General features: G+C 45.2%; 1 protein-coding gene, 1 non-coding gene and 1 pseudogene across 4 annotated transcripts in view; 1 reads left to right on the top strand and 2 right to left on the bottom strand.

The window, feature by feature from the left end:
• LOC102528718 (neuronal acetylcholine receptor subunit alpha-7) overlaps positions 1-26,081 on the top strand; it is a 107,209-nt gene that overhangs the window by 44,563 nt on the left and 36,565 nt on the right. For all 3 annotated transcript variants that reach the window (XM_072950651.1, XM_072950650.1, XM_072950652.1), the window contains one exon: positions 8,141-8,250. In XM_072950651.1, coding sequence (XP_072806752.1) covers positions 8,141-8,250 — 110 coding nt within the window. The remainder of the gene's footprint in view (positions 1-8,140; positions 8,251-26,081) is intronic.
• Positions 19,076-23,806, bottom strand: LOC102531652 (putative protein FAM10A5; annotated as a pseudogene).
• LOC116277621 (U6 spliceosomal RNA) lies at positions 25,388-25,498 on the bottom strand. Its single transcript, XR_004187101.1, has one exon. It is a non-coding gene; the product is annotated as a U6 spliceosomal RNA (small nuclear RNA).

Below are 26,081 nucleotides of genomic sequence, written 5' to 3'. Positions count from 1 at the left end.
TGCCCCCACCCTGTGACTCCCTGGTTTCCTCTCACCTTTGCAGAAAGGGTCCTCTGAGCAGTGTCCCCCCACCCCATGCTTTTCACTTAAATTCACCTTTATCTGGCTTTGTCTGAGCAAATCACAAACCTCCAAGTTGCTAAATATTATGAATAATACTTTTCCCCGAATTTTTGATGAGCATTTTCAAATATACCAAAAAGTTGAATTTATAGTGAGCATTCCTGTACCTGCCTCCTGGTTTCTCTCATTAGCATTTTACTCTACTTTCTTTATTCCCTATCTGGCCTTCTCTCCATCTGGTTTGTTTGTTTGTTTGTTTGTTTGTTTATGGTAGCATTTTAAAACTTTATTGAAGTACAGTCAGCTACAGTGCATCATTTCCTGGTGTACAGCATAATGTTTCAGTCATCTAGTTTATTTTTTAATCAATGCAGTTCAAAGTAGAATAGTGGGTGTCGGTGCACTTTCACCCACATATTTCATGTCGATCTTAGAGTTCAGAGGGTTTTTTTTTAACTTTTTTTCCCCCAAGGTAAAAATTATTTGCATACAATGCAATGCACAGACCCTAAGGCTATCAGTCCATCAATTACCAGGAATGCCTTCAGCTCTGCAGTGCCCCCTGCAGTCAGGAGCAGAACTGCAGCATCACCAGGATGATAATCTAGTGTCCCTTATCTGCCAATACCCGCCCTACTTACCCTCACCCCTCTTTGGGTGGAATGCCTCTTGTTCTGGTTTTTCCAGTAATTGATTTTCCCCCTTTACCTTCCTTCTCAGGAGCATTGGGTGGAGCCCTTCCTTGAAATTCTTCCTCACTTAGTATCAGGATATCTCTCTGTTAGAGTTTCCTGCTGACTCACTGGTGACTCCTGAGTCCCTTCTGCTGTGCCTTTATATCTTTCCTGCAAGTCATCATCCCAGAAGTTGGAGGACCCAGTCTTCTGGTTTGCAGCAACGTCTGTGGTTCAACGGCACCAGCCTGACTGCCTCTCCGGGGTCTCCACGTGGATGTTTAATACTCTTAAAACCACTGTGCTACAAACCACCCCTCCTCACGCTTTCACCTGTGCCCCTTCCACAGGCTTCTCCATCCGAATAAATAAATAAATGGTTCTGTTTGCTCAGACTGAAAGCCTCAGAGTCACCCATAACTTTTATCTTTCACATTTGCATCTGATCGAGCAGCAAATTCTGGAAGCCCTACCTTCAAAATTGACCCAGGAACTAACCACTGTGCATCCACCCTATGGCTTCCACCCTAGTCAAAGCAGGATCATTTCTTACCTGTGTGATTACAGAGCCTCCTAGCCAGGCTTCCTGGGGCAGCCCTTACCTGCCCCGGTGGTGTCTGTTCTCAGTGTAGCAGATAGTGTGGTCCTAGTAAGAGAAGGTGAAGTTTAAGCCTTGATCCTCCTTGGCTCAGATCCCCCACACCCCGGGACCCTGTCTCCATTGATGGCATATGAGCTGAAGTCCTTGAAGTGGCTTTTGACTCCCTGCCTGCCTGACCCCTGCATCCCCTCCATGATGTCCTGACACATCTCTCAAGGCACACCTGCCTCAGGACCTTTGCACTTGCTCCCTTGTCTGGAAGGCTGTTTTCCCAAGAACCACTGGATTTCTCTCCCACTTCTTCCTTCCTCTTCCTAGAGACCACCTTTCCACTGAGGTCTTTCTGAGTTCCTATGTGCTGTCCCAAGCCCCGCCCTCCCCAGCCCACTCTACTCTTCACCTTGTATCTTAGCTCTGGCTGCTGCAACAAAATACCATAAACTGGTGACCTATCAGCAACCGACAGTCATGTCTCACAGTTCTGGTGCGGGAAGTCCACATCATGGTTGCCAGTGTGGCTGCCAAGGTTCTGCTGAGGGCCCTTTTCTGGGTTGTAGACAGCATCCTTTATGTCATGTCCTCACATTATGGACAGAGTGAGCTAGCTCTCTGGCCTTTTCATAAAAGGGCACTAATCTCTTTCATGGGGGCTCCACTCTCATGACCTAATCACCCCCTCCGAGTTCCATCTCCACTAGGGTTTCAACTTGGGGATTTCAGGGGGAACAGAAACACGCAGTCCATAACAGCCTGCTTCGGTTTGCTTCCAAAGCACTTGTCACCATGTGACCCTCTGCACTGTTTATCTGGACTGCAGATCTCCCACCCACACTGGCACTTCTGTGCCAGAAGGGCCGGACTCCTAATGTCCCCACAACTCTCACCCCAGCTCTTGACCACAGCAGGCACTGAATGCCTCTGTGGAATAGAGTGAAACACAGCCTAACGGTGAACCTAGGAACGGCTGAGATACCATGATACAAAATAAAGCCAGTTCCCACAGAACATTTGAACACTGTCGGGTAAGGGAAAGCTCTGGGAATTCTGGGGGCTGATGCAAATCCTTTTCTTTTTACATAAAACTCCCCCTTTCTTGTGCCCACTAAAAACATCCCTCTAAAATGTGGACATTTTTCTTATAGAGAGAGATACTGAATTTGCTCCTGGGATGATGTCAGGTCATGGACAGGTCTGTCTCCTGTGGCCTCTATTTTTTAGCCTCCAATAAGTGATTGATCTTCAGGAAGGTATATGATTTGGCATTTTTGTTCTGGTTTTTTTTAGGGGTTTTTTTTTGAGGGGGGTACCCTCCCCCTGAATTCTTTTAAACTTTTTTTAAACTTATTTTTTAATTTTTTTCTTTTAAACATTTTTTTTCTTTGAAACTTTTCTTTGAAACTTTTTTTTTAAACTTATTTTTTAATTTTTTGGGGGGGAGGGTAATTAGATTTTATTTATTTATTTAATTAAAGTACTGGGGATTGAACCCAGGACCTCGTGTGTGCTAAGCACGCACTCTACCACTGAGCTATACCCTCCCCACCTATTTGGCATTTCTTAAAGAGTGTTGGTTTCCAGGGAAGATGTAGCTGGATTATTAGTTACTGCCTTGAGTTCAGATGCTCCACAGATAAACATCCTTGCTTGGGAAGATGTCGTCAGGGACCTCTACATTTCTCCCAAGCCCAGCTTATTTCCAATTAAGATGTGCATTTGCAAGGAGCATCTGCAGCTTCACTTCTTTTAGTCTCATTTACCTTTTTAATTTCATTTACTTATTTGACTCTTCTTTCCGAACACCTGCTCTGTGGAAGGTGTTGAACCAGACCATGTGAGGGGGACCCAGAAAAGGAGGAGACCCTGTTGGTTTCTCCTCTCTGATAAATAGAAATGCCGGACACTGCTCATAGGTAAGAGATCAGTGGCTTGCCAAGAGCCACAAGAGTAACCCACAGTTAAGGATGGTGTTTCAATCATTATGTCCCGCTGAGAGAAGAAAGTTTTATGGCAGAAGGAAGAAGGGGGCCACTCCCTTCCTCGGAGATTGAAATAGTTGACGGAAAGAAGGTTGGGAGTGTGTGTATGTGAGGTGTCAACCTACACCAGGTACTTGGTGTTGGCAACCCACAGCCAGCTCTCCGATGCTTCGGACACAGTATCCAGCAATTTGGTTCTGTTCTGAGAGTTAGCATCAGATCCTATAAAGTAAGGGCTCAGTCCCACACCTGCCTCTACTTCAGACTGTCCAGCTGAGGTTGAATTCAGACATTTAGTCATTTTCCAGAACAGCTCCTGGAACTCAAGAACCCACTTGACCTCAGTTGACTGTTGTTATAAAGGATCCCACTCAGAAACAGCTGAATGGAAGAGATGCAGGGCAGGTGTGTGGGGAGGAGGGGAGCTTCCACGCCATCTGCATCCTGGCACCGTAATATGTTCACCAGCCTGGGAGCTCTGAACCTCATGGTTCGAGAGTTTCATAACCCCATCTGCAGCCTTGCTCCTCTTCTCTGAGATAGGGATGGGGCAGGGCTGAAAGTTCCCAGCCTCTAACCCAGGGCTGGTCTTTCTGGTGACCTGCTACATCCGGCCAGCCTGAAGCCCTGTGGGGGGTGCCACCTGAAGTCAGCTCAATAGAATAAAAGATGTGCTCCTTGAAAGACACTCCCATCACTCAGGAAGTTCCAAGGGTTTTAGGAGCTCTTTGCTAGGAACCAAGAAAAAAGACCAAATATATTTCTTTCTTTCTTTTTTTTTCAAACAATTCCCTCTTATTTTTTTAAATTAAATCTGGGGAGGGGGTAATTAGTTTTATTTATGTATTTATTTTTTAATGGAGGTGCTGTGTATTGAACCCAGGACCTTGTGCATGCTAAACACACACTCTACCACTGAGCTATAACCCCCTCAAATACATTTCTTATTATACCATAATGTACTTCTTGTAAACAAAGGAAACGTTCCCTTTCTTCTGCTTCATTCATTTGCTCTCACTCTCTGCTCTTTTTTTTTTTTCTTTCTCTCTTGCTCTAAATATCCCCATGCATATATGTGTATATGTGCTTAAAAAGAGTTTCCTGTGGGCCCCAGGCAGGTTCTAATAGGGCCAATTCTCAGACCCATGAAAGAACTGAGATTTCTACTTGCATTTTATTTAAATTTTTTTCTTTTATTGAAGTATAGTTGATTTAAATATCATATTAGTTTCAGGTGCATAGCAAAGTGATTCAGTTATACACATGTGTATAAATATATATATATATATATATAAATATACATATATATGTATGTATTCTTTTTGAGATTCTTTTCCATTATAGGTTATTACAAATATTGAATATAGTTCCCTGTGCTGTACAGGAAGTCCTTGTTGTTTATTTTATATATAGCAGTATGTATCTGCAAATCCCTAACTCCCGATTTATCCCTCCACCCACTCCCCCTGGTAACCGTAAGTTTGTTTGGTATGTCTGTGAGTCTGTTTCTGTTTTGTAAATAAATTCATTTGTATCGTTTTTTAGATTCCACATACAAGTGATATCATATGATATTTGTATTTCTCTGTCTGACTTATTTCATTTAGTATGATTATCTCTAGGTCCATCCATATTGCTGCAAATGGTATTATTTCATTCTTCTCAAGGCTGCATAGTATTCCATTGTATAAATGTACCACATCTTCTTTATCCAGGCATCTGTCGATGGACGTCCAGGTTGCTTCCATGTCTTGGCTGTTGTGAATAGTGCTGCTGTGAACATTGCCTGCTGTGCATTTTAGATCAAGGGCCCCTTCCTCGCTTGTGTGTTCCCTTAACCACCCTGCATAATCTTATCTTGAACACTCAAGGAGAAGAGATCACACAGAAATCGGGAGAGAAGGCACAGCACAGCCTCTTCTGATGTGAAACTCTGGGAGCACTGGCCTTTCTGGGTCTGTGCTTGTTTCCAGGTGCCCCCTGTGTGGAAACCGTGCCAGCTGCTGTCTGTACAAAGAGTTTGCTCAGTGCCTCTGCCCTCCGGGGCCCTACAAGCTAAATGAGCAGTGAGTGCTTTGATAAGAGAGACAATCTCTCTGTGGAATATGATGGTTTCCCGGCTGTTTTCCACATCCATTCTTAGGAAATTTGTAAAGATTTCAGGGGGCCCCCTGAGCTCTGCTCCTGCTCCCAGGACTCTTGGCACCAAGGTCCCCACTCTGCTTCCCAACCCTGAGTTGGCCCTCGCTCTCTCCATCTTTGGCTGCAACTCAGTTACTACAGCACTCACATCCTCTAGGATTTTGTGAGATGGGGGGAACTTTCCTCCTTTTAAAACCATTCTGTATCACATGCCTCCCAGGGCCGTGTGACTCACCTGCCACTACACGTATTCTTATTTCATCTTTACAGCGCCCGATGGTGTGGGGCACATGTGAGGGAACTGCAGCTCAGAGAGGGTGATTCACTTGCTCCAGCCCACGCAGCTCTTCCCTGCTGGAGTCTTGGTTACAAACCCAAGTCTGTCTGATGCCAAAGCTCCCTGCAGCCCCGCTTTCTGCTGTGAGGGTGGGAGAGACCCAACTTGGCTTTGGATTAAGGGAGAGCAGTGTGAGCAGGAGGGTGGCACCTCCAGGGAAGATGCAGCCTCCCTTGTTGTGGTGCATAATCTGCCCATGCAAACACATTGGGTGAGAGGAACCCACCACACATGGTAGAGCCTGAGGGGTCACCCCCCTTGAAGTCAGATAATGAAGTTCTGAGCCCTGACTCTGTGACTGGCGAAAAAGATGTTGCTTCTCGCTGCTCCGGTTTTCTCTTGTAAATAGGAATAGTAATCACGCTGATATCCCTGCATCCTGGTGAGCACAGCTCACACACGCACGACACTGAGCAAGCAAGATGGCTGGGATGCGTGCCCATGGGGCACATGCAGCTGAATAGGAGCCCAAGGAGGGAAGACGAGAGGGGATGAGGAATTGCCAGGGAGGCTTCCTGCTGCTCAGATATGGTGCCATCAGGAGAGGTTTATGTTTGAGGGACCAAGCTCTCCCATCATGTCAGCAGGCAGGGTGTCTGCCGGCCACACCTACCTTCCTGGGCAGTTCTGGGGGCCCTAAAGCCCTGCTCTGCATGTGGTGGTGATAGTGACAGGGTCAGGCTCCGTAATAATTGGCTCCCAACCCAGAGAAGCATCCCAGGGCGGGATCTGAAAATGTGGTAAGGGAAGCACAGGTGCTCAGTGTGGAAGGGCTTATGCAAAACAACCAGAACAAGACTGGCCCTTTCTGGGCAGTCTTCTCTTCTCAAACATACATGTCTAATTAGAAAGCTAAGAGGGGTGGGTCTCTATCCTCAATGCCCCAGGTGTTGCATCAGCACATTACACCGTAACACATCTTCAGTCTCAGAGGTCCGTGGCTGTAAATGCTGTTACTCCACCTCTTGTGGACTTCAGGGAGTCCCAGAATGAGGGTGCTCCCCTGTCCTCTGCAGAGGATCGTGGGATCTCCAGGACATGCCCTCTGACCTCTATTGCCAGTTTCAATAGGTCTAGGCCCACAATCCCTTGGCTGGGATTCCCAAATCTCAATAGCTCTGAAGATGACAAGGGTTTTGTTTGTTTTTATTGTTTTCCTTTGATGTTTTTATAACTTTATATCAAATTCTTTGGGTCTAAAATCAAACTGAAATGGATACGCGATTGAGACATTTATTTTCTCAGCATAAATATGCAAGTTTGCTGCAATAATCGCATGTTTGCAAATATATTTGCAATAACAATGTGTTTGATTATGGGGAGATGCCCCAGTCCCAGCTGAGGCTGTTACATCACATACCTTTTTAAGCCTAAGAAAGTCTGAACTCCAGAGCAGATGATCCCAGGGGTCCTGGGTACAGGATGGGGGCCTTTACTGGGGTCTTCTCTGATGATGGAACACCTGGAGGAGCTGCTGGGCCCAACCCTGGCAGCCCCGTGACCCTGTGGGTGACGCTGGTTGTACAGCAGTGCAGGTGGGATCCTACCTGAGCAGTCTTTACACGGTCAGTTGACCCCAGGTAGCACCGGTGTGCATGGTTCTGGGACAGAGGACCCTAGATGTGGGCCTTCCTTTTGCAAAGGTCCCTGAAGAACCAACATCAGGCCTGGCACCAGAGAGAAGAACCCGTGTTCACGTGTTTATGACTATTTCCTGAGTCTTCACCTGTACCCTGGTGTCCTGATTCAGTGTGTTGCCACCAAGGCAGTTGTTGGCATTTTTGAGTTGTGGTGTCAGAAGCACTATTCCTCCATGAAAAAAAATAATTCAAGTCCAAAAACACATCCTTAGAGATGTGGGAAAGGTACCCTTGCAGCTGCACGAAGCTCTTTCATGGCAATAAATATTCTCCATTTTTTTTCTTCCTGGTTCTTATTCTAATTGAAAGAATGCATTTATTTTTCTAAAGTGTCCTTACAGTGGAAAACTTTGAAAGTAAAATAGTTATTCATTTGGCTAGGAAAAAAAGAAAAAAAAAACCCGTCTGCTGTGGTAGGGGAAGGCTTGGGGGCAGGCAGGGGACTGGAATTAACTCTGATGCTACCCTCTGACTGTGGTCATGGTGACAACAGGATCTTAAATGGGATTCTTATGCTGTTCACAGTCATTTTGTAAAGGGTTATTTAATTTCCAGTTTCCATATATTTTACAGATAGCAACTCAATTATGTAAATAAGTGTCTAGCACTCTTTTTAGTTTGAACTTATCTAATAATCTCTCATAAGATCTATTAGTAAGCAAGGGAGCCAAGTGCTACAGACTAATGCCGCCGCCTGTGTTTGTCAGTCTTGGACAGATCACTATTTACAATGGAACATGTCAGAGTACCCGGGAGTGAAGACGGTTCGTTTCCCAGATGGCCAGATTTGGAAGCCAGACATTCTCCTCTATAACAGGTAAGGACAGTGGACAAAAGAGGAAAAAAATTATTTCATTCTTGCGCATGATTAACAATGAAGGATATTTGAGTCATTTATAGAAATGCTGGATATGTTATCTATACTGTGGGACTGTTGAGCCCCACAAGGCTTTGTAAGAAGCAGCCCTGTCTCGTGTCCAGTGTTCTCTGCCCTGGCACGCAAGCCTGCATGTCTCAGCACGCTGCCCCCGATGGCTGTGTCTGTAGGGCTGTGGTTACAGCAGTGTAGGTACCTGTGGATGTACTGGTACTGAGACATTTTGCATGTGGCAGTCCCTTTGCCCCGAATGATGGCAGTTACAGCCACAGCATGAAAAGTGTCTGGTCAGTGGGGTGCCTGGCTGAAGTCCACAGTTTTGACCCAGGTCCTCATTTGATGTGCTGCCCGATGTGCATTGAGAGAGTCCTCTACGGGGCTGCTGGGTGTGGGAGACTGTCTTCTCTAGTCACCCTCGGAAAGACGTACCTGACAGAAGAAGGGCGGAGAGCGGTCGTGTTCTGATTGTCCTCCCCAAGTCTGGAGAGGAGCGACTCAGCAGTCATCCAAGGCCATCTGATTTGTAGAGCAGAAGCCCTCAAGGCGGGTATCCAGGCTAAGTTTCTTGAAGCACTGAAATGATTTGCCAAACTGCTTAGTCAAGTAAGGGAACCCAGAACCTCTTCTTTCCAATAAGGTTTAGAATGTGATAACCAACTTGGGAGACAGGAGAGGGATTTCTCAGGGATGACTGCTGCCTTGGTCCCTCCTAGAGGAGAAGGAAGCCGGGTGCCTTCCTGATTCAGGAAACATCGGCCACTGCCCTCGGTCACGGTCACGGTGATCCCCCCGGGACCAGCTGACAGGTTTGTCCTACACTGGCTACTTCCAGAAGGTTGGGAGATTCCGCATCTTGGATCAACTTTTAATTCTTCCTCTGTCTTTCTCACTGATGATCACATTCCATTCGAATCACTGAGCCTGTCTCTAGAAGAATATCCCCTTCTGATTGGCCACTATTCTTCTTAAGTAAGTTCAGACGGCTGAGCTTTGCAAGATGTCTGAAGTCGGAGGAAGTGGTCCCCTCTGGAGCAGAAACATGTGAGTTCCCATGTTTCCTCTTTGGCCCGTCTGTTTCCTGGGGGCTGTCTTAGTTTCCCCAGGGTGCTGTAACAAAATAGCACAGATTGGGTGACTTAAACAATGAACATTTATTTTCTCCAAGAAATTGATTTTCTTTTGGAGGATGGAGGTCCAAGATCAAGTTATCTTCAGGGTAGGTTTGCTCTGAGACCTCTCTCTTTAGCTTGCAGACGATCGTCTTCTCCCTGTGTCTTTAGCTGGTGTTCCCTCTGTGCATGTCTATGTCCTAATTTCTTCTTATAAAGACATTAGTCATATGGGATTCGGGCTCACTCTGGTGACCTCCTTTTAACTTAGTTACCTCTTTGACTGAAACATTATGTTGTGCACCAGAAATTGACACATTGTAACTGACTATACATCAATCAAAAAAAAAAAAAACCAACTCTACGTCCAAATACAGTTACGCTCAGAGGTACAGCAGCATGTGAATTAGGACTTTGACCTGTGACTTTGGGGGGACAGTTCAGCCTATAACAGGGGCATTGCAGTTGACTGCTGAAGGGAAAGTATTATGATCGAACAAGTCTGGGTGTAAATCTTGGCCATGATATTTACTATGTCTCTAAATCTTAGATGCTTCCTTTGCACAACGGGGGAAATGCCATCTTCCCACAGTTTGGAAGGATGATTGCGGGTGTACACAGCATGCTTAGGGTAGTACTCGGCAGAGAGTAAATAGTAACATAGTTGTGTGTCTACAGGCATGATGAGGAGGATTTCTGCTTCAAGTAAGATGGTCTGGCGATTTAAAAAGAAATGCCAATCAGGTTTTTCACTGTTCTCAATTCAGTTTTTTTTTTTCATCTGGAATCAAGAATAAATATTATAATATGATAGAATCTTAATAATGAGGCTATAAGAGATGGTTCTTATGGCTTATCTGTCAGACCTTGAACCCCAATAAATAAAATGTTCAGAGTTTCTAATATTCTGACTAATGAATTACTAAGTGTTCTACACATAACTGAGTTTCAAGGAGCAAAGATCCAGCCGTCTCTGTCTGACAGGTGCCCCCAGGAATGATGCACGTCCCTCCTTTCCCCTCGTCTTTCCCCTGAAGCTCCAGGTAACCGCCCTCCTCCTTCCTTCCCCTCCCGTATCCCTATTGATGCGTCCACAGCCTCCATCATGGGGTCTGTCCAAGCTGCTTCCTTTTCTGCCTTAGTTTTTTTTCTGAGAAACAAGATATGGGACCTTGAATCTGAAGTAACTGCGAAGTACATGGCACTCAGGTCCACATGAATGCAGTGTGGAATAAGCAGGGTACAGAAGATATTAAGCCAGTCGTAGAAACAGTGTTGGGCATCTTGCAGCAAACAAACTACCCTGAATTTAGTGGCTTAAAAAAATGTGTGATTTCTCGTCATGCTGTGGGCTGACTAGGCCTTGTAGCTGCCTGTCTGTTTCATGAGATGCTGGTGGAAGGCAGTGGGCTGGGGCTCAGATGAGCTGGGATGTGGGGGGTGCATCCCCAGGGCTGGCAGTGACAGTGACTGTGGGCAGGGCCTCAGCTGGGGCTGCACCTGGGCCACCTGGCTGCCTCCTCCCTCCAGGAGACTCTTCCACATGATGTGGGCAACTCTGGTGGGGGGAGAGGGAGAAGAAGGAGGTGGGGGCTGCTGGATCCCTTGGGGACTGAGTGTAGGCACCCAGAACAGCCCGTTCACCTCACTCTGGTGGGCAGAGTTAGGAGGGGCCCAGCCTTGGTGAGGGAGGAGAAGTGAGCCCCAGCTCTCCAGGGCAGGGGCGGAGGGAGAGAGGCAGAGAAGACAAGCCCTGGGGAGACCAGGCATCCCAGGCTGAGACAGGGAAGTGGTGACAGGGAAGTCAGAGGAAAGACGGGAGGAGAGAAAGGACCAAAGCAGGTGTGCATAATGAAGGTATGGCTGAAAGGAGCACTCAGCTGAGGGTGCCCTGGGGAGCCCGCAGGATGAGGAGACACAAAATGACCTCATTATCCCTGCCTCTGAGGGCTGGCCTCCCTCTGGTCTCTGGATCCAAGTCCCGAGGTGGGTGTGGACCAGCCTCTCCAGTGCAGCCTCCTCTCACCTGCGGTTCACCACCTCAACATTTGTCCGTCACCTCACTGATGTACCTTGGCTCTCCCCAGCCATTTACAACTGCCCCCTCTCAGCGTGGGATGCCCACCCTCCTCATCCCAGACCTCAGTCGGCTTCTGGACTCCAGATGCATCTCTCTATCACAGAACCTCCTAGAAAGAGTTTCCTGTGCCCCATGGTATGCGGGTCCTGCCACCTCTCCTGGGCATCTAGAGACACCTGATAAATGTCTGTGCACAGACGAGGTGGAAGGAGGAAGGTGGATGCTGGCGTTAGGAGGAGGGAAGGGGGTGATTCCCTGTGATGCCAGTGCTGCTCAGGGCAGCGCAAGAAGAAGGAGGGGGAAATCACATTGGCAGCCTGGAAAATCCGAAACCATGGGACTGAGTCAAAACATTGACACAGGAAGAAGCAAAAACAGGCCCTGAATTTAATAAGGTCCTGACCTTCTGATACTCTGTTACCAGGGATTTTGAGAGATGCTGTGTTTAATGCTTACCGCCAGCCCAAGGCTCAAACAGTGATGTGTTCTCTCTGTGGGCACGTGTGATTGTTCATTATGTGTGTGTGTGTGTGTGTGTGTTTCCTTAAGGAGGGGACATGCCATCCTTCTGTGTGAGTCGTGGTTTAGGAAGGAGCATGGATTCAGGTCAGGGGAAACACCAGCATGTATATCACATTACTCCTTCCATTCCAGCTAGATATCGGAGTCCTAGTATGAGCCACAAATGATTTTTGAGATACAGTACATCGTCTGTCTATAAATTAGATAAACCTCTGTGGAGTAGTGATATGTATGAAAGTAAGGGGGAGGGTACAGCTCAGTGGTAGACTGCATGCTTCGCATGCACGAGGTTCTGGGATCAATCCCCACTACCTTCATTAAAAAAATAAGCAAATAAACCTAATCCCCCCCAAAAAAGATAAAATATTGGGCTTAAAAAAATATATATATGTATATACACACACACACACACACACACACACATAAAGAAAATAAATTACTTCTACCCCCAATGTCTTAATCTCATTCAATGCCATACATTAGGAAAAATTACATTTATCTAAAACGTTTTTAATGAAGTAATTTTGGTAATCAGAAGCTATAGTAATACTTGGCATAGTATTTGTAATTCTGACTTGGTTTTGTATTATGCAAGCATTAAAAAAATCTTTAGGATTCGAATATATATTTTATATTTATATCGATATATATATATATATATATATCTCGTCGGTGTTTCAGAGAGGCTGGGTCAGCGCTAAACGGCTGTCTCTGCAGCATTTCTGGGCTGGGCTGTTTTATACTTTCCCTGATGGATGGTGGACAAGTTAGGACCGCCAGCCAGCTGGCTGGGTTGCTCCGAGGAGAGGCTGGGAGCTGATAAAAGCATTCCTGTTGGATGCTGATTTTGGTAGTTTCTTGGTTGCTTCATTCTGCTTGGTGTTAAGCCTGCAGTTCCAAGATTTGTCTGAACACAGTCATCTTGCTCAAAGCGAGTAGCGACTGTGGGTGGCTTGTCACGATTTCCCTTCTTCCGCACTTTTTTGAGTGCTGTCTTCTGTCTGATTACATTTATTGCTGTTCTAGAAGAGGGGATACAAATCCATGAAACGATAGCCTCTGGGAGGGGCGTTGGGCTGGAAAGGGGCATGAGGGAGCTTTTCGAGATGATAGCGGTTTCTGCGTCTGACTTTGTGTTGATTCTGGGTCCCTGGGTATAATCTGCATCAAAATTCACTGAACCGTACACCCCAGATCTGTGCTTTTTTGCTTGTCAATTACACATCAATTCAAAAAGTGTCAGAGGTTAAAGAGCAGATGATTCACAAATCAAGAGAGTCAGTGACCTGAAAGACACATTGAAGTAATTTACACAGCAATACAGCCTAGGGACTCAGAAAGATGAAAAATAAGAGAAACGCGGTGACTTGGAGAATAGAGTGAGCAGATCTTAAAATGTTTAATTGATGTCCAAGGTAGAAAGAAGAGAGAAAATGAGGGAAAAGCAGTAGTTAAAGAAATAGTGGCTGGGAATTTTCCAGAAATTATTTTTAAAAAACACCAATCATCAGGTAAAGGAGCCCTGACCAGTCCTAACTGGGACAGACGGTATTTACTGTAGGTCATATGTATGCAGAAGAAATCACCCCAGGATTTAAAACAAGGGGCGTCTGTGGCCTCTCCTGGTTCCTGGGGGTCAGGGGTCTGGGGAGTGGTTCACTGGGTGTCTGACTCCAGGTCTCTCATGCTGTTTCAGCCCAGTGTCAGCTGGGGCTGCAGTCAACTGGGAGTGTGCCTGGGGCATCTTAACAAGGTGACTCATCAGATAGCTGGAAAACTGATGTTGGCCCTTAGTTCGGGGACTTAATTCTTATCATGGGAGTCTTTATGAGTTAAATGACCTCACGATGTGGTGGCTGGCTTCCCTCAGAATGAGTCATCCAGAAGCCATAGGAGGAGCTACAGTGCCTTTTGGGTGGGATGAAAGGCCTTGCAGAGGAAAGCCTGAACCCTGAAGTCATCTTAGCTGCCTCTGTGCTGTGCAGCTGTGGGCAGCTGCCTCAGCCTCTCTGGGCTTCTCAGTTCTTGCACCGTTTAGTTAGACAATCCCATGACAATAATGGAATTCTTGTTGATGAATGTAATTTGGATTTTTGGACAGCAAGGGGTGTCTGCCGTCCCTTTCTTATAGCCTCTGCAAAACCACATTTGCACATATGCAGGCTGCTGCTGTCTGGCTCTGAGGCTGCAGGCCTCTGGCTATAGCCTTCTTTCTGTCACATGTTCCCAGGACCCTGTGGCTAGTGGCAGAGCCTGGGGAGAGGGCAGTACACGCAGAACACACCCAGACGCAGTGTGGTTCACCCAGTGGGGGCTTGTGATTGTGCTAATCAATGAGTCACCAATGAAACTGAATTAATTTTCTCCCCAAGTATCTTAGGTTTCCTTAGAAATAAGCCCAAGACAAGGATTTGAGTGCACAGAGTTTATTTGAGAGAGGAAGTGAGATGGGAGGGAGGGAATTCAAGATGCGTTAAAAAGCTGCAGCTGTGGGCAGAGGCGCCCGGCCCATGGGGACCTGTTGGGGGTTTATCTGCCAGAGGTTGACAGCTGATTCTGGGGTTGTCATTCTTCTTAGCTGTCCCGCACACGGACCACGTGTGCTCTGTGCAGAGCCTCGAGCTGGCTGCCCATACTCGACGTGGGCAGCAGTCAGGGCCTAGGGCACGGGCAGGATGGCTGTCCACATGGTCAGCTACAGTGCAGGTAAGCAGCCCACTCAAGTTCCAATCATTTTCACTTTGTTCTGATTGAAGATCCAATCTCGGCTCCTGGTGGGAGGTTAGGCGTGATGTGTGTGGTGGGGGACATCCTAGGACTCGGGGTTTCTCAGCCAACACAGAGGAGGCAGGCAGGTAGCAAAGGTCACCAGGACGAGTCTGGACCTGCATCCTCGTGAGTGGCAGTTGCTCCCCCATGGGCTGCGTGCGTTATCAGGGTACCACATCAGTCCACGTGTGGGGTGGGATCTTAGGGAGTGAATCTCTTAGACTCAGTGCTGTTACTGCTAAGGCTGCAGAAGAAGGTGAGGGGTTGGTGCTTGCGGCCATGGCACAGCCATGGCTGGTCTGGGGGTTCAGAGCTGGGGGATCTGAGCAAAGGCATCACTGAAAGGATATCGGATGTGGCAGGAACCTCCAGTGAAGTAAAGGTAATTTTTCAGCCCTGGATCTTAAAGAAGGAGCTTTTAGGATGTGCTGCTATCTCATCTGCATTATCAAATCTTCAGACCTGCTCTTGGGGGAGGCTGTTTCTAAAGGTGTAGAGTAAAGTGGATGGAGTAGGTTTTTAGGAAGTGAGAAGAAATAGCCAACCTATGCTCACATCTCCAAAATCCTCTGAGCTGTCCGTCCACATCTCCGCTTTCTCACTGCTGCCACTGTTGATGTTTGTTTGTTTTTATTGAAGCACAGTTGATTTGCCATGTTGTGTTAGTTTCAGGTGATTCAGTTATACATACATACATATATATTCTTTTTCATTGTAAGTTATTACAAGTCATTGAATATAGTTCCCTATGCTCTACAGTAGGTCCTTGTTGTTTGATGTTCTTAATTTGTCCTTTCACTCATCCGATATTTAGTGAAGGGTTACACGCTGTTATCACACACTGTTCTAGCGTCTGAGGATGTAACAGCCGCAATCAAGACAGACAGAAACCCTTGCCCTCTAGAGAGAGGGAGAGAGAGGAGGGGAGAACGCTAAGCGAATTCCTGGGGCCCAAGGATCGGGGGAGCTGGGGTGTGGGACCAACTGAGTGGCTAGAGGGGAGGCCACGGAAGAAGTCAGAGCATCAAGGGGGCAAGTGCTGTTGGCAGAGAGATCAGGTGCACCGGCCTATCAGGAAAGGATGTGAAAAACTTTGAAATGCAAATAATAATAACAATAAATGGAGAAGGAGGGAAAGGTGAGCGGGCGTCGGGGGCGTGTGCTGCGTGTCGGTGGTCACGTGCACCGGCGAGGCTGTCAGATCCTCTGGTGGACTCAGCTGGTCGTGGTTTTTGAACTACCTTTCAACTCTGTAAGTTCTAGAACCGATAGTCATGCAGATGATTCCAGACTGTAGAGAGGCAGATGGATTTTGTCCAGTGTGCTGACTCCTCTGTGATCAGACTGGGTGGGTGGTCCTGGTTGCCTGCGTTCATGTCTGCCCTTTGGATCTGCCTCCAACTGGTTTTGGCCACCTTGCTGTTTCCTTCATTAGTTAATGACTTAAAAAAAATCTTTGAAACACGTTCATTTTATATTTGTGCAAGTGTCATGATTTTACTTTTTAAACAGTGTTTTTTTTTTTTTTTTAAATCACCGTGAGGCAGGAACATGTCATTTAGCTCAGTCCTTGGAACCGAAGGAGCCAGAGTAGCCTGAGTGAGTGAGGGGAGTGGCTCAGAGCCCCTGGGGGATGGCGCCCAAGTCTCCCAGAGCTTGGCTTTTACAGAAGTGGCTCTGATCCTCTTTGAATTTGAGTTTCCTTTCTTTTTTGCTCTGAATAACAGTCAAAATACTAATTCATATTCTCCTGCTTTGCTATCAACTGATTATTTTGTCTGAAAGTTATCATCTGCTCTTCTCTGCTTATACACTCCTCCCAGCTGAGGGCAGTGGATGTGTTTTGCTTCTGTCATTTCCTCCAGCATCTTGGTAAAATCAGGGGAGGAGGGACACGTGGACCTGTGTCCTCATTTAGGCACTGGGAGCCCAGAGACCTGTCAGCCTCACACTGCCTCGGACCCCAGCCTGTCTGCATGGCAGGAACTGTCACTGGTGGACCTTGAGCACCCCTGCTGGGTTCCACTCTTTCTGCAAAGGGCTGGATGGCTCTGAAGTCTGTGTTAGCATCCACATCTCTCAGGGCAGGAAACTGGTGCTCAGAGAGGTTAGGCCACTTGCCCAAGGTCAACCAGCAGGGTCTGCCTGGCTCCAGAGAGCGACATACTTGCCTCTGGTTGTGATTTTAGAACTCTTATGTCTCATTTTTCTAGAAGTTAGGCAGAGTGGAATGACTCCTCTCTCCCTCCCTCAGAATCAAATCCACCTCAGGTCTTTTCTGGCCCATCTACCTCAGCCTTTTTTCTTTCACTTTGAAGAGGGTGAGCCTGTCTCCCCCAGTTTCAGAGCTGCTGGGGGTTTTCATACCGCCACTTCCTAATGATCTCTCCTCAGCATCCGACAACTGATTTTTCCTTGACCAAATACAAACCACTGCACCAGAGTTTGCGCAGAATTTCAAACAGAGGGCCAGGCGCTGCAGCGAGCAGAGTTTTCTAGGGATGGCTGTGTGACTTCCCACACGTGGTGCTGGGCCAGCCCCTGAGCCCCCGTCCCCTGCACCCCGAGGGCTGCGGTCCACCCAAGAGCCTGGCTTCTGGAGGTGAGCTTATTGATCCTGGTGACAATCAGACCCAGAGCCAACATGGCCATAACGGTCTGTGGAGTAAATACGTGAGACAGGAATTCGATGGGAGGTTCAGTCACCATCATGAGCCTTCTGAGGGATGGGAGGGGTGGGCAGTGCCTTGGTGGGGGTCAAGGGCAGCCCTCACCCTGCCCCCTCCCCAGCCTGCTGTGGGGGGTCCCTGCGGAATTTCCGCTGCCTCCCCAGGCTGCACTCACTGGCCGCCTGCACGGAGGAAGGAGCCCACAGAGGGACAAGACATGTGGGGCTGCTGGGCCCCCAGGGCCTCAGTTCTGCAGGGGCCGGGTCAAACTGAGTGTGCTCATGGCCGCACCAATATGTAGAGGAACCAGACTGTGGGGCGGGGCCACCGGGCCGGCGTGTAGCTGACGCTGTCTGTTCAGCTCAGGGGACGCTTCTGCGGACCTGCTGTGTGTGAGATACCATGCTTCTAAGAGGAGGACACTGCCCTTGAGGTGTCTGTAATCAGTTACACTTCACTTCATCCTAGTGGTCTCATCTGGTCTGATTCAGGACCACAGTGAAGTCATGTAGGATTACCATCCTCCACTCACAAATAAGGGAACTGTTTCTGAGACATGGGACTCCAAAACCTTTGACCTTTCTGACCCCTGACAGCCTCTTCATGGGTATGAGACCAGGGCTCAGAAGATTATCTCACAGGGCAGGTGATGGGAGTAAGAGGTCCAGCATCTTAGAAAGATCAGGAAGAGAGAGGTCTGCAGCCAGTGGGAGGAGGGAGAAGTTGTTCCTGGTCGGGTGGCCAGATGAGACCCGTCTGCCTGTGGCAGTCTGGCCACCACTGTAATAGCACCTGGGGAAAGCACTAAGAGAGGCCGCAGGCTAGGGCTCTTAGAGTGGACAGTGGGAGACAGTCTGGGAAGGGAACACATGTTGCAGGACCCCAGAAGCATTGCTTCTGATTCAAGGGAGGGTGGAGAACAGGGTAGTAGACCAGGATGAAGTACAGTAAGGACTTCAGACTTGTCCAGCCGGCTTCTCCTCTGGGCCTTTGCCCTTGATGTGCTGCTCAGTCGCTGCCTCTGGGCTACTGGGTGCCTCCCAGGACTCACTGCTTCTCAGCATCACGTCACGTGGCAAGTCCAGGTTAACGCTCATGTTCCTCCCCGCCAGCCAGGGAGGTCTGTCCAAGGGGCCATGTTCTAGTCACATCTTTTAGTCCCCAGAGTTCACATGGCAAACAGCACGTGGAAAACATCCAGTTGGAGTAAGTGGATGCGGTACTAAGGACCATTACCCTGGTCTAGCAGGGAATTGCTGTGGAGGCCTTAGCACTTGGCACCCACTGGTTCTGTATTGATGGATTCATGCCCAACACCAGTAAATAAAAAAATCAGTGCAGTCTGGTTCTTTGGGACAGGGGTGTAAGGTTTTGGTCGTAAAATGCAAATACCAAGAGTTTGAGCCTGAGAAGCAAATACCGAGTTTATCATTCTATTTTCTCCTTCACCTCCCGCACCAGCCTGCCATGAAGGACCATCCAATTTAAACTACTCCAGTTATCTTTTAGCATGACTGATGGTCTTTAATTGAAAATGAATTATACATTCTTAATAAATCAGATCCTACCATTATTCTTTTTATTCATTTCTTTATGAAAATGAATGTGAAAGGGCTTTATGCTTGACTGCCAAACTTGGCTGACAGTTTACTGATGAGATTCATAACCTTTGGGTTGCCCTAATATTTTGACACGTTGGCTGGGTTCTGGGCCACTTCCAGGGAGGCCACCCTCACTTTTGGACCCTGGATGGCTGCAAGAACTTCTGGGGATCTCTGAGAATTTCATTGAGCCCAAGCATTCCTGCCATTTCGTTTCATGCATGCCCCCTCCCATTCCCGGCGTTCCCCCAGAAAAACCACCTGGAAAAGAACCACACTGAGCTCCTGATGTCACCTAGCTTCTCCCTCCCTCTGGGCTCTCTCGTGTTCTTCCTGAGCCTTCTTAACTCTTTCTAGTCTTTCTTGGATTTCTCACCCTTCATGTTTTCACTCACACTTTCTCTGACGTTCAGCAGTTTTCTGGGCCCTCGGTTGAACTTCTTTGAGCATTCACTAGCATCTTCATCATAATCCATTTCTGAGACGGGGGCAGAAGCAAGGGCTGCATCTTCCCAGTGGCCCAGAAGCCTGTGTGCTTCCCCTCGCCACTTGTATGGCTGAGCTGAATCAGGATTTATTTCAATAGTTCTGTCATTATTTTGCATGGAAGCATCTGGCTTCCATAATTTGATGAAGACACTGGCTCTCTTGGCATAGAGAATGGCTAAATGAGGGTTTAGCTTGATGGCATCTGTGAACAAGTCAGTGGCTTTCTGAAGTTCACCATCATTTAGGGCATCAATGGCAGCCACTCTTTTAAAATCATTTTCTAATCATCTTCTAATACTTTTTGATAAGCCAAATGGTTTGCTTTTTATTTTGTGGGTTTTTCCCCTAAGTTTTTAATGGTATATGGTAAGGGTCTAACTTTACTTTTCTTTGAAGGATAGGAAATGGTTCTAACATGATTTATGAAACAGTCCATCCTTTTCCTGCTAAACTGAAGTGGGATGGTTGTATTCATCTATTCCTGTATCAGTAGCATACTCCGTGCTAAGGAGAATAAACAAAAAGACACATGTATCTTGAATATCATGCTGACATTTTAAAATATCCAGGATATTGAGAAAACCTTTAGAAGCGCTCAAAGTGAAAAATTATAGTAACAAGAAATAAATTTGCCTTGGTCTTTAATCCATTTTGAGTTGATTTTTGTATGTGGTGTAAGGGAGTGTTCTAGCTTCATTGTTTTACATGCTGCTGTCCAGTTTTCCCAACACCATTTGCTGAAGAGACTGTCTTTATTCCATTGTATATTCTTGCTTCCTTTGTCAAAGATTAGTTGACCAAAAGTTTGTGGGTTCATTTCTGGGCTCTCTATTCTGTTCCATTGGTCTATATGTCTGTTTTGGTACCAATAACATGCTGTCTTGATGACTGTAGCCTTGGTGAATAAAGTGTTACTTTCAAATGTTAGAGAGGAATTATTTTTTAAAAATAAAATCCTTTATTTAAAATCCAAGTTTCAAGTTTATAACAACTCAATTCATTTACATCATGTCTAAAAGAGTTACTCAAGGATCTATTCCAGCAAAATGAGATTAAACCAAAGAAGATTTCTTAACCTTACCCGAGGTAGCTGGGGAGGTTTAGGAATTGCTGAAGTCCTGCCCCCTGGGAACAGAACTCTCCAGGTGTAGCTGGAGGAAGAGGGAGTCCTGGCCGTGCTGGCTGCGCGGTTAAGACTGGGGAGGGAGAGAGTGGTCTTGGTTCACATCCTGACTCAGATACGGTTGGCAGTTGTTGGCAAAGAAACCACTGGAAGTCATGGTTACATTTAAATGTTTGATAATGTTTTAAATATAAATAATAACTTAGAGGTTTGAGTTGGTAGGAGATTGAGAAACAGAGGAATAACAGTGGACAGTTGCTGTGGGAATTCTCTGGTCCATGTATGATAGATGCACCTTCGTTAAATGCACAAAGGTACACAGATTTAAAAACTACAAGTGATTTTATGGGTTAAACATTTGAGTAGCTAATAGAGAAAAAGAAGTGGTAATATAACTTCCAAACCACTAGACACAAAGTAAATAATGAGTGAAAAAATTCTGTCAGTACACTTAATGCAGGAAGAGAAAGTACAGTAAAAAGACAACTAACAGAACGGCAGAAATAAAACAATCACTAATCACAAAAATGCAAACAGGTTTAAACCTCGTAACAAGTCCTAAAACAAAATAGACTTTCTAATTGGTTGAAAGCAAACAAAAACAACCAAGTCTATGACATATATGTCATAAAGATAGATTTTTAATCAAAATGATCCATCAGAATGAAAATAAAGTCATTGAAAATGTTGTCTGTAAAATGCCGTAGAAGGAAATCCGCTTTAGCAGGGTTCTTATTCAGCAAATAAACACAAAAGAGAAAGGGCATGGAAAGAGACACAGTGACTATTTCTGTATTGATTAAAGGCAGATTTACTGAGACAGCAATGTGGTCATGAACAGTTATGTGGCGAACAATGTGGCTTCAAAATACATGCAACCAATACTGATGGAAAACACAGAAGAAATGGACAAAATCAGTATCTCAGGAAAGGTAAGTGCGGTTAATAGTATGGAATAAAACAGTTGCTAAGACTGAACCAAGAAATCGAGAGAGAGATTTGTACCCATCAAACAAAAAATACTACTTTTAAATATACTTGAAATAGTCACAAAAACTGTCTTTGAACCACAGATAATATCTAGTTTTTTCCAAAATGTAGATCTCACATAGCTTATATTCTGTAATGACAGTGCTCTAAAAGTAGAATTTAGCAACAAGGGGATAGTAACACCGTAATGTGTATGTATGTGTGTATATAATCTCCACTTAATTTGTTTTTTAAAAAGTTCTCAAATCAACCTTTGCTTATACCAGGGAGAGTAAAAGTAGTGCCTAAAGATGAGAAAACTAGGAAGTTTGAAATTTGATTAATTAATCCTATACCTCAAAAAGTTAGGAAATGCGTATCAGAAGAAACTAGAAGGAATTAGCAGAGATACAAGAGAAATGAGTTTTTAAAGGCATAAAAAAAAGTCATTCAAAAACCAGAAGATTTAAAACTAAAATTTCATTCTTTGAAAACATCAAAAAAGTGAATGAATTGAAGGATGTATATAATAAATTGAACATCTGGTTGAAAGGAGGTGATTTTCTAGGAAAATAAAAGTTATTAAATATACTTAAAAATAGAAAATCAGAATAGACTTAAAATATATTAAAACTGGAAGAGGTAGGCAAAGATTTACATATTAAAAGACGCATGTTTACATTTGAATTTTATCTTCAAAGAATAAATAAATGTATAAATTATTCTAGAACACATATAAAAGATGAAAAATTTATAAATCTAACAATTATACTATGGCAAACACATCTCAGTAGAAAACTATTGACAAATATTATACATGAAAATGAATGCAGATTTCCTAAAAGAATACTGGCAGATGGATTCTAGCAGTGCACGAAGTGAAAAATACAAAATAATTTTTATCCTAGGTAGGCAAGGATGGATTAACTTGTAGATTTCCTAATGCAATTCACTGCATACCCATGCTAAACAAGGAAACAAATTAAAAGACAGAAAAATGATTAAATTCAGCTCTAATTCTAGACTAGGAGAAAACTTTCATAATTGGATAGCTAGTACCCACAGGAGAGCTGCAACAAGCATAAATAGTTGAGAAGTGAGATCCGCTTCCAAGTTAGACGCAAGGCAAACTTCGGGGTATCCCTCTGTCAGCCGTCTGCTGGAGGGTGTAGCCAGAGAATGAGAATTAAAAATTAAAAATAAGAGATCTGAATATAACAGAGGAAGACATAATGCTACCAGGACTTCTGGCTGATTATTGACTTAAAAATAGAATCAGCTGGCAAACTTCGAGCTAATAGAACTGAGCAAGGAAGACAGGATAATAGCTGAGTGACACATCAGTGAATAGCAGTGAAGCAAAGTGGAAAACAAGATCTCATTTCCAATAGTGAGGATAACCGTGCAAGACTGAGGGATTAATCTGGTACACGTGCACCAGCCCACTGGAGCTGAACTTAAATAATGATTCTGCCTCTGTTAAGATTATGTCTCTGTTTCCCTGTTTAACGTAGATATGTGGTAAGTCTACCAAGTTAAGCCATCTTTGCCTATCTGGGATAAAAAAAATTGCCAAAGTGTCTTACAGACTGCAACCAGCTGGAAGCAGCATACGCGTTCTTTCCAGCCCTCTTCCCCCAGTGGCATTGCTGTGGGAGGATCCAGGGCCAGGATCTAGAACTGCTCTGCCCCCATGCAAGCCACGTCTGCAGTCTGTCTGCACCAGGTCAGACGGTCCACGAGGAGACAACCCCAGATGGCTCAGATGTTTCTTTGGTGGTCCTTTGAGTCCTTGCAGCCCATGTGGATCCTGCTGCTCATTTTGACTTTTCCAATTTGATTTTCTGGCTTCTGCTCTGCCAGAGAAGCTCCCAAATACTTGTTAGCAATGGAGACTTCATCTCTACCTCCCCCAGGGTGTGATACAGCAGGTGTGGAGTACAGCTCAAGAATGTGTTAAAAGTGGTCCATGGACCAAACTTGGAAAGACTCTGACCTGCTGGGCAGGAATACCAACTTGCATTCCTTTAATTAGGTGGAAACTAGGAGATATTTGGGGGTTGGCTGTTACAAATTTCAGCCCATACACTAACCTCAGTTACATCCTGTCACCCTCTTACTGTCCAGAGAGAGACCAACTGAATGTTGATGTATACTCACGTCATTGTTGGCTTGTAGCAGAAGAACCAACAGAAACTTGCTGTCTGAGTGCTTCTCCCTAGTACTTCCCTAGGTATTGCTTCTCATTTCCCAGCATGTGCTAATGCTGGAGAACTTCAGTGAATTACTACAGGATTCCTTATGTATTTTGTAATCAAAGGCAAGATGGGTTCTGACTATGACAGAGTTCCTTTGATGTTCTTAGCAAGCAGAACATAGGATGGGTTCCATCTTATGGACCTCCAGCTGATGCCTCAAAAGACTCGTGGCAGGTGGCATCTGGATTTGAAAGTGGCTGCTTTCCCTGACCTTCCAGTGGACATTGTCACATTCTTTTTATCTTGGCTTTGCTGTCCCTTACCTCATTTATTGTGAAACCAGTTTCAGATTGAGGGCAAGTTTAAAAAAAGAAAGAAAGAAAGAAAGAAAGAAAAAAGTCTTCATAGTTCAAAAGACTCGTACTGATTGCTGTTACGAACTCATATTGCTTCATTTCCAACCCTCCTTCCTTAAACAGCTAAGTGTCATTTTATGTGTTTTCCCTCAGTCCACCATTTAATACATTGATGTGGTTATAATGACTGCATTTTTCAGTCATTATAAACATTTTCCACGTGTCTCTGGGCATTTTCTAATCATCATTCTAATAGTAACATAAGATTCTATTGGGATGATGTGTTTTAATTGACCAGTGTTGGATATTTGGTAAGTTTCTATGTAAAAAAATAATTTTATGTTTTATTTTGCAATAATAATAGATTCACAAGAAGTCAGGAAAAAATGTACAGGGAGGCACATTTTCCTGTCCTTCCCAAATTTCCCCAATGGTAACACGTCAAGTAACTCCACTACAGTGTCACAACCAAGAAATTGACATTGGTACAATCTACAGAGTTTATTTAGATTTCACCCATTTCACATACGTGTATTTATTTGGTTTTGCTGTTTTGCTTTTCTTTGCTTTTTTTTGTTGTTGTTCTTTGAGTTTTTTTTTTAGGGGGGATGTAGTTAGGTTTATTTGTTCATTTAATTTTTTTAATAAAGGTACTAAGGATTGAACCCAGGACCTCGTACACTACCACTGAGCTATACCCTCCCCCTTCACATGTGTGCATTTGCATGTGTGTAAGTGTGCATAATTCTAAGCAATTTTGTGTGTAGATCTGTGTAACTCCTCCCACAATTAAGATAAAGAACTGCTCCATGACTGCAAAGATCCCTCTTATTACCCCTTTAAAACTGCTTCCTCCTTGCCCCTAACCTCTGGCACCCACAGATAGGATACCCATCTCTGGAATTATGGCAGTTCAGTAATATTGAATGCATGGACTCATACAGTATGTAACCTTTTGAGACTGGCTGAATGACATTCTGTGGTACAGCTGTGCATTTTTATTCATCCATGGAGGGATATTTGAGGTGTTTACAGTTGTTAGCTATTACAACTACTCTGAACATTTGTATGCAGGTTTTTACGTGCACCTAAGTTTTTATTTGTGTGGTATAAATTACACAAGAGTACAATTGCTGGCTTGTATAATGTGGATACCTAGGACTAAATCTAACCAAGGAGGTGAAATAAGTTCAAAAATTGTACAGAAGTCTTCTCAAATTTGCATGTCATCCCTTGGGCAGGTGCCATGCTGATCCTCTCTGTGCCATTCCAGTTTTAGTATACATGCTGCCAAAATGAGCAATCCTTTTTGAGTTTTAAAATTGGGTGTTCTGGGGGCTCGTCTCCTGTGCGGGATCTAGATGTTGGTGTGCCTGACATGGAGTTTGAATCCCTTGCTGCTCAGGGAAAAGATCTGTGCCTTTGGGGTCCCGCCTGACTGTGGATCAGCACAGCCAGGGTGTGGTTTCTTCCTTGGTGAGACATCTCTCTGACTCCTCCTCATCTCAGTGCTGTGTTTTCACCCTTTGTTGTGGCAATTCTATTCATCCAGTTTTCAGGTCCATTTCTGAGGGAGTTGTTCCATATGTGGTTGTAGATCTGCTGTTTGTGGGAGGATGTGAGTTCAGAGTCGCCCTGTGCCATTCTCTTGAACCCCCCTCCACAAATTTTTTTAAATGTTAATCTCGTATCCTCTGACTTTGCTGAACTCCTGTATTAGTTTTGGGAGTTGCTGTGGAGGGTGTTAGAGATTTCTTGGGGTTTTCTACATAGTCATGTAAATGACATCTATCATTACATCAACTGTAAATAAGACAGTCTTCTTTCTGGTCTCTGTGTCTCTCTTTCCTTTACTCCCCTGGTGAAGACTTCCAGTGCTGTGTTGG

This window comes from Vicugna pacos, chromosome 27, assembly GCF_048564905.1.
Source record: "Vicugna pacos chromosome 27, VicPac4, whole genome shotgun sequence".
NCBI lineage: Eukaryota > Metazoa > Chordata > Mammalia > Artiodactyla > Camelidae > Vicugna > Vicugna pacos.
The sequence above is the reverse complement of the archived record's forward strand: the minus strand, read 5'-3'. Positions and strand labels throughout refer to the sequence as shown.